The 9,037-nt window shown below is 45.6% G+C and overlaps 1 protein-coding gene and 1 pseudogene across 1 annotated transcript; both read left to right on the plus strand.

Annotated features, from left to right (window-relative positions):
- The first annotated feature begins 726 nt into the window (after positions 1 to 726).
- On the plus strand, positions 727 to 1,933 carry LOC128713204 (fibrinogen-like protein 1). Its single transcript, XM_053808065.1, has 2 exons — positions 727 to 1,688; positions 1,756 to 1,933. Exons 1-2 carry the CDS (start codon positions 727 to 729, stop codon positions 1,931 to 1,933), a joined length of 1,140 nt encoding a protein of 379 aa, XP_053664040.1.
- A 3,685-nt stretch (positions 1,934 to 5,618) lies between these two features.
- LOC128716047 (endocuticle structural glycoprotein ABD-4-like) lies at positions 5,619 to 6,246 on the plus strand (annotated as a pseudogene).
- The last annotated feature ends 2,791 nt before the right edge of the window (positions 6,247 to 9,037 follow it).

Genomic DNA, 9,037 nt, shown 5'->3' on the forward strand with positions numbered 1-9,037 from the left:
CCAATAACTCATAGAAGGCGTGTGATTGAAGATTGCCAGCTTATTTACAAAAAAAAGTTCATTACTGTTAGCTCACCGAAGGAACGGTGTGTGTGTGTGTGTACCCTTTGCAAGAAGGTAAATGAAGGAAAATGATGAAAATTTGTTATCTAACACTCACACACACAGCTATCGATTGGCTGCCAATATTTCAGCGTGTCTTACTGCATGGCGACAATTTGCTTCCGAGAATAAATTAACTATCCATGCGAAAGAATAGTGTGTCAGCGAACTTGTTAAAAGAGAGTTTTTTCGTGTCTCAAAACCACTTCCTATCATGCCGTATCACGATGAGCACTTTGCAAATGCAAATGCGAAGCAAAGCTCTGATACTTGAAGAAACTACGAGGACAGTATTTTAATTGTTGCCGAATGACTTTTCAATTTTAGTTGGCAAGTTTCGTGCCATTTGACGTCATTAATTTCTTCTCATTTTCGCCCTACTTGCGATCTTTACATTGTACAGCGATAGTCATCTGAATGGAAAAGCTGATAAGGTTATATGGAAAAAGACGATAAATATCCAGCTGCGAGTTTCACAATCGAAGTTTTGCTTACAAGCACGTTAATCAACAAAAAAAGTAAATTAAACTTGAAAGCGAATGCCGTCTTAATGCTTGCAATATAAAAAGCACCATTTGTCGCCTTTTAACGCGTAGTAGTGCATTTAAACGATTGCATTTGGTAATGACGTCGTCACGAGCAGTTATTACGGTGCTAGTGCTAATGGGCTTAGCGATCAAAGGCTATGAAGCGAGTTTCAACATTGCACGCCCATTCCGTACCGTACCGGTCGCGGATTCTACCATCAACTCCGCCCAGGTGGAATTGCAGATGATGGAACTTAAACTTCAAATCGATCAAAGCATCGAATATCTGCGGCACAAATTCCATGCAATGGTTCAAAAACTGATGGCAGAAAAAAGTGTCTGTTGTGCTAAAGGCGTTCCAAAGGATGTGAGCGATTTGAAGGAGAAGCTACTCCTTAACACCTCCAATCAGGAATGTTTCAACCAGGATATAGATAGGCTTCGAACCGATGTGCTTGAAGAGCTGAAAGCAGTACGCGAAGGACAGATGCGCGTGTCCGATCGGCTTGGAAATGTTTCGTCGTCGCGTGAAATTAAAGTCGCACGACTTGCGCATCAGCTCAGGGAAACCGCGCTGAACACACAAGTGTACCGGCAAAATCCGGACGATAAGGTGAACGGGTCGTTCTACGTCAAAACGACTCGCGCCGCCAATCACGCCTACGGTGACGATTGGATTATCTTTCAGCAGCGATATGACGGTACGGTTAACTTCTACCGCAACTGGACCGAATATCGAGACGGTTTTGGTGATTTCGGGGGCGAGTTCTGGCTCGGGCTGGAGAAACTGTACCGCATACTGAACTCAGGGTCACAGTACGAGCTACTGATCGAGCTGGAAGACTTTCGGGGTGTAACAGCGTTCGAGCATTACGATGATGTGCTCATTGGCGATGAGGGTGAAAACTATGCGCTTAAGCAGCTCGGTAAGCCAACGGGAACGGCCGGTGATTCGCTTGCGATACACAAGGGCATGAACTTTAGCACGTACGACCACAAAACGAACGATTGTCCTACGTTTTATCATGGCGCTTGGTGGTTCTTACAGTGTTACGATGCGTAAGTATGCGCCCTTTTCGTAGGAGTTAAAGAAGGCATAATAATTTATCTGCCTCTTCTTTTGCAGCCATCTTAACGGGGAGTATCTGATAGGGAAACAGACTTCAAGGAGAGGAAACATATGGCACACATTTCGTGGTTCGTTCGAGTCATTGCAAGCGACTAAAATGATGGTTCGTGCTTTGTCTATAATCGATCGCGGTAAAAACAATCTAAAAGATGAAAAACTAGGCGAAGTGATATAACAAGTTGTTGCAGTTCTTTGCTTTGGTGAACATTAAATCACAACGAGATGTTCTTAACTAAACGAAGGGAATCATTCATCTTAACAAATGTAATAAAGCCCAGGGAGGCAAGTAATAGAAATATTGTGTTAGGTTTTTGCTTTCGCCATTGCTCAGAATATCCTATAGGTTTGATTGGCCTAACTCATCACCCGGGTTGCCTGTACGCCCTATATATCTCAAAGCCACTGCCGGAATGTTTCCAGCTAGGATATATACCGAATGGTAAGCGAAATCAACCTATTTACGCAACCGAATGGAACGAAACGGAACGAAGTGGAAACGGATACGCATAATCTAAGCGACGGTTGTATTGTCACACCCTTAACCATACGTGCAGGCCCCAACACACACACACACACAAAAAAAGGATCGTGAAGGATTGTTGAGGGGGATCCAGCCGTTTCTGTTTCGTCACCTATTCGCATGTTGGTGTGCTTCGGAACCATTCTCAATTGAGGCCTACGATGGAATCTTTTCACGGGAAGAAGGTAAGAAGAGCGAAATGGGGTTTTCACGTCCCGCTACAAATGCGGAATATATTGAAGAATTGCCTGAGAGCAAGAGCAAGGAAAGCAGGCAAGGTTTCTAATGCCCGTTCTTACACACGGTAAAGCGTCCCAAGACCGGTGTGGTAATAAATAATATCAGCCAAAAATTACCGAAACGTGTTCGGGATGCGTAAGTGAATTGTTTTCCGAGGCATGTCACGTGGCATGTTTTAGCACGGTCGTGAAACGGCTCTGGCTTTGACTGATGAATGGGGATGAGGCTAAGCTTTCCTTAACGGGCAGCTGATGAGGGATCATCTGTTTCCCATTAAAGTGGCGTGTTTGGATGTGTGTCTTCGGCCCGAAACACTTCGACACCGAAACGATCCATTTATTTGAAGCAATATTCGACTTGAACGGCATTTATTCTCTTTCAACTGAGTTTTTATCAGCTAGATGTAAAATAAATCAGCCATTTTGGGGAAGAATTACATGAAAGTTTAACACCCAATCAAGTTTCTGCGCTCCACACCCATTTTATTGCCATCTCACAACTGAGTGTTCGCAAAGGCCTAACCGCCGTGAATCAACAACAACGGTTAAACGGGGTTTTCGATTTGTTTGGTACCATTTTACCGGTGCACAAATTTGCACTTCGCCCATTGTCATTAATTTCGACCGAACGAATGCGCCGAAGCCCACGACAAAGCCCTCCACCGGTCCGCGAACTTCCCGTCGGTTAAAGTCAAGGGAGAGGCGGTTGGCCCTGGCCCCACCAAACAGGTGGGAAAGGCGTGAACTGATGATGGAGATGCGAAGTGAGAGAGAAATCCGTGAGAGAATTTGCAGTCCCGCATTGCTGCCCTAATCCCAGGTAATACCGGTACAACGAGGGCACCAAAGGTAGAAGCGTGGAATAAAATCAACTTGTTTCCAACCCCGTGTACGTCGTGAAGGTGGATTGAGTTGATATTGATTTGCAACATTCCAATGGTGCGAAAATCGAGAAAGAAGCTGACGGCGAGCGGCACTATTGGTCACCGACTAATAGTGTACTTAATTGAAAGTGAAATACGCTGCCTACAACCACGATGCCTCTGCCGGCGATGACGATGATGATGATGTTCGAGCGCATCGTGGGCCGGTTTCGTCGATAGTTCAATAAATGCTTCGGGCACTTCTGGGCACGGCCTACCATAACCCGGGTGGCCAGTTTTCTTGGTGGCGGCTGTGTACAACCGGATTCTAGCCGTGCTAGATGCCGTGCCGGTGAGAGAATGTAAATAAAACGAGAACTCGCGTCCACACAATTCATGTGGAGCTGGGTGTAAAAGATGATTTTGTTGGCGCTGTGCTGCTATTGCTGTTCTACTGCTGTCGACATGGGGCGCACATGGAGACGCAAACACCAGAAGTGTTATTGCGAGCGTGCGATTGAGACGAAACCAATTTGTAACGATTAGCTACAACAGTCGGGATTGGGGTGACTGCTGACGGAAGACTTTGGGTTATATCTATATCTACGTACCCATCCCCTGCCTTCACCCAGAGGCCTCACATGATTTTGACATTTGCTCCACCGAGCGAACGAACAAGAAGTCGAGCGGCACACACGACCTTTCCAGTCGGCGGTCTTTGTATTTGAATTTTCAAAGTTCAGGTCACGTTTGGCAGCGTTCGATACGGAGGCAAAGATGCCTTTTCGTATTTCCCCCCCCCCCCCCCCCCCGTACAAAGAACTCATTAGTCTAATCTTGTTAATTTTGCTTACAAGTGTAATACCAACACGCTGCCGAACGGTTGCGTTTGTTAGCAAACTTTGACATTCATCAGCACTGATTGAGAGCTTACTGTGAAACACCTGTTCGCTAGGTGTCTGACTGTCTAAAATGGCGATGTACACAAAATTTTGCAACAGAAACCCATCATCAAATCTTGACCTTTCTTTCTCCCCATTTCTTGATGGAATACAAACTTATGTCAAATGTTTAAACTTGACAGGGGACTGTGCATCTCCCTCGATCTGTCAAACATTTTTGAAAAATATATCACACGATGGGGCTAAACAACCAATCACCCTTATAGCGCATTATGGGAGACAAGACTAGACGGGGGCAGAGTGATTATGTGTACCACCCCCCTCTCCCGTGACATTAGATCGACATCTGTTTGGACACATTTGGTGCGGGTAAAGTTCAACGAGCAGACGAAGTAGAGGTCGAATCACCCATACATTCGATGTTCCCAAAATCGTTCACCAAGCGTACAAATCACAACAAAACTTTTGGAGGTTTCGCTGGTGAAGATTTGGGGCCTACGAAGTGGGAGACGATCCCTTTGATTAATATCTGAAGGTTGCGAAAGTAACGATGTGCGAAACAAGGCACATTGCAAGGTGCGTACAAAAGTTGATGTTAAATTAACTCACCAAAAAACCAAAAAAACGTTGCCAGTTGTCCGGTTCGGCGCGGCACGCAAAGGGTGAATGTTACGAGTATGGCAGCTGGCAGCATCTTGGACCATGTCACCTGTGCCATATACATCTCAGACCATTCGAACAATGGTCTCGATGACGATGTCGACGACGACGAGGAGGTCAACATTTGGGCTGTTTTTTGGAACATTTGGATGAGGCGCTGATGTACCCGGTGTACCGTACACGAAGAGGGAGGCTCCGATTGGGCTCATGAGCAAATTGCGTGTTTACGCGAGTGACATTTAATCGACTAATTTACTACGGTAGAAGCTGCAGCCAGTGCCAACGCGACCCCTACAGTCACTAGACTCCCGGTCGAAACCCCACCGAGATGCTCTTCTCGTTCGGCACTGCAGCGAAACCCTACGCTCGGTGGCGATCGAACTCGGGTACAGAAAGAAGTCAAATACGGCGCTCGGGTGGATGATCGCATGATGACTAAAATCCATCATCATCGCCTTCATCGGCACGGGTAAAGGTTGAAGCGCGCGATTCATACTTCTCGCGGGTGGAAATCTAACTGCAACCAGCTTCACACGGAACCGCCGGCCCTCTCATCCGACCAGAACTAGGGTTGACGTGGTGGCCACGAAAAGGGGGAGGATAATTTGGTAACTGGAGCCCAGGCAGCAGCCAGCCAGGCGGTCTCTGTGTGTGAGTGGGATGGTCTGTATAAAAGATGCCGACATGTCTGCCAACCAGCACCAGTCACTGTCAGCTCGTTCGTTCGTTCAGTTTGGTCCCGAAAGCTTTATTCTAACGTGTTACGAAGATGTGCAGCAAGGTGGTTAGTTGCAATGGTGGTGCCAGTGATGCGACTCGCGCACATTCTAATTCCTGATCATTTCCTGTTCTGTTCTTATCGTGCCTAGCTTATCCTGGCCACCGTCATGGTGTGCAGTGCGTTGGCTGCTCCCCAGAAGCGTCTTGGTGGACCCGTGCTCGGTACGGCTGAGTCGCAGGCTGTCATCCTGGCGCAGGAACATAACCACGACCCTAGCGGTGCGTACAACTATCGCTACGAGACGAGCAATGGCATTGCGGCACAGCAGACGAGCTACGATGGTGCCAATGCGGCCGGTGAATATTCGTACACCGGACCGGACGGTGTGCTGTATCGCGTTGCCTACAATGCCGACACGTACGGGTTCCAGCCGCAAGGAGCACATTTGCCAGTGGAGCCACCGGTACCGGACCACGTGCTGAAATCGCTCGAGGAGATCCGTGCGAATCCACCACGCGATCAAGAGTTTAATCTCGCTGCGTTGGATGCGCAGATTGCACGACTACGGGCAACCCTTGGCTAGAAGAAAACAGGCGCAAGGTTGTGATTATGCCATACCACCAGAACGCAGTTGAGTTATTGGTGGGTGGTGGCTACGATGAAAAAATAAATCAAAAATGTTTCGAACGATTTTTCCAAATGTGTTGGTTTTGTCTCAATTCCTGCTTTATATGTCGCAATATGCTTGTGTTGTGTCACTTGAGAGTTACTTCAAGAACACAAAAACACAAGCTATCTCTGATTGATATACAGTAATTCTATGGAAGTTGTAGTTCTAAACCATGTACTGAAGAGTTGAGCAATCAAGCTTGTAAGCCACCGAGTGCAACTTTGTCTTCAGCTGTCCATGAGCTGTTCGTCCCTCGGCGTTACTCAGTTAATCACGTTCTCCCTAGAACAGGCAATCCCTCGAATGACATCAGTTCCTTCCAAACACACCCCCAAAGTGGTATTCCCGCAGATGGTTGGGCTTGGTCATGTCAGTGCGATTAGAATCAATATTGCACTGATTTATGGTTGCTACGGCAACGACATTGCTACGGCCTATTGCTGCAGTACCATCGCGTTGCACTTTACAGACGCATTCGCACGGCATCGTCCCACCAGCATGAAGGGGTGTGAATTACAACCGTGAGAGCAGCAAGTAAGCTCACTGATCCCTGTACCTTTCCCGAGTTGCCAGCGGTGAGACAATAATCCCAAATTTATTGTACGAAATTGCTTTTAATTGATGTTTTCCGATCGCCAAAAAAAAGACAAAAAAAACTTACCACCGCTTTAGTGTCCCTTGAAGTGAAAAATCACTTACATACACACACACACACACAAACACACCAGTAATCCTTCGTTCCGGTGCACTTCCGGGAAAATTCCAATCCGATAGAGGGGAAACAATAAAACACACACATACACCGTACGCTATAAACCGCAAAATAATGCTGTTAAAGTGTAATAATTCAATATCGCCGCATAAATAGGATGGTGGAAAATGAGAAATGGTTCACCCGGTTGTCGGTCATCTGGATTCGGACACAGTTCGGCACGGACGCTTGTTGTGGCCGGTTTGTTCGACGAGAATGCGAAAAGTCACACCAAACCGGGACGGGATGCCCTCTCGGGGGGATGGAAGACTTTGTCGACTGCATGGCGTTGATCAATAAAAAAAACCCCTCTCGCGCTTTTTAAACACGCAGCAACGGCTGCCACTGCGGTTTCGCACATTTTGCGCTGTTTGTTTCGCATTTTACCCGGATTACATACACTTTTTCGATTTTTTGTTTGCATTTTTGGGATGCACTTTTTGTCGCTTTTCCAATTCGCCCCCATCGGTGGGGCATTAAGTACGGGCCGAATAATGAGTACCGTGTACGGAGAAAATACACTCTACAGTGACAAAGCATTGCATTGCACGAAATAGTGCAAGTAATGAGGGAAATGGTTGATGAAACCGAAAAAACAGAACTAGGCCAACCGGTGCCAGGCAGGAATAAGCTGGAGAGAAAAGTCCCCGGGTTGTAACCTCCGTGTGGCACGATGATAATTTATCAAACATTCGTGTGAAAGGATGCATAAGCTATACAGATTACAGCAAAAAAAGGCGAAATCATCTTAAACAGCGAAATGCATCAATGCATTCCACAACAAAAGCACAAACAATGAGGCGCCCGTAAGTAGGTGGTGAGGTTTTTTGTTTTACTTGCAATAAAAATGATTTATTATTTAATTACAAAGTGTGCTCCACGGGATAAATAGAAAGCCAAACATAAAGAAAGAAAGAAACCATTTCATCCAACCCACAAGACGAGCGCATTCTTTAAATTATTAGACCACTCACAAATATACCCGAAGAGCACCGCAGAGTTTAACGAGGCTTTACATCCCAAAAGCGTAAATGTCCACCACGGAAAGCCACCTCATTTTGGGTTGCAGCATGCAGCAAGAGTAAATGACGGCAACGGCAGAATAAACACTCATTACGGCGGTTAAAGACCATCCGGCAAAAGGGTGCCACGTACGTGCGCAATTAGTGAAGTGACTGAGTCTGTAGTGACTTAAGCTGCTAATGTACAATAAACATGCGGCTTTGTTCTGTGGTTACCACGACTAGAAAGGAAGACGGTGTTTAACAATTTTCTCACCCATGAGGGTTGCTTTTAAGGGTGGACGAATTGGAGTGGATCCTTGTAGTGAGAGAATTGCATGCACTTTTCACTTTGATTTACTACCACTTGCAAAGAATGAGTACAAAAAGAGGGTTGCGAATAAAAGTAATACGGTTATGTTATTTATGGTTGTGTTTTACTTATTTTATAACTTTTATTCATTAATTTAAGTAACTATCCAATCACAATTGTTGACTTATCTCGAACAAGCTATTTCTTTTTTGCCATACATTTTGATAAATAAAATTGTCACTTTGACCTAATTTTCTTGTGAAATTTAAAAAAAAATCAAATGCATAATTTGCTGAAATCACATCATACGAGAAAAAGGGTTCCGTTTTGCCAACCGACACAGTTTAAGGGTGCAAAAGCATTGATTGTGTGCAAGTGAGGTGTTCGCACCATTTACGAACAGGATCGCGATAAAGAATGTTTGTTCTTCTCTTCAATGTACCCCTATCCACTCTACCATTCGATTTAAGTGCACAACTATGTAGCTAAGCGAATTACGTGGCAAAACAGCATGCAATAGGGTTGGGAAGAATATTCAACCCTTAGAATCCACCAGCACAGGTGAGAACGGACAAATAAAAGGAGATGAATCAGCACGAGCTTCTTCATACTAGTGCGAGAAAATGCAATAAAACGGTA

The sequence above is a fragment of the Anopheles marshallii genome, chromosome 3 (genome assembly GCF_943734725.1).
Source record: "Anopheles marshallii chromosome 3, idAnoMarsDA_429_01, whole genome shotgun sequence".
Lineage (NCBI taxonomy): Eukaryota > Metazoa > Arthropoda > Insecta > Diptera > Culicidae > Anopheles > Anopheles marshallii.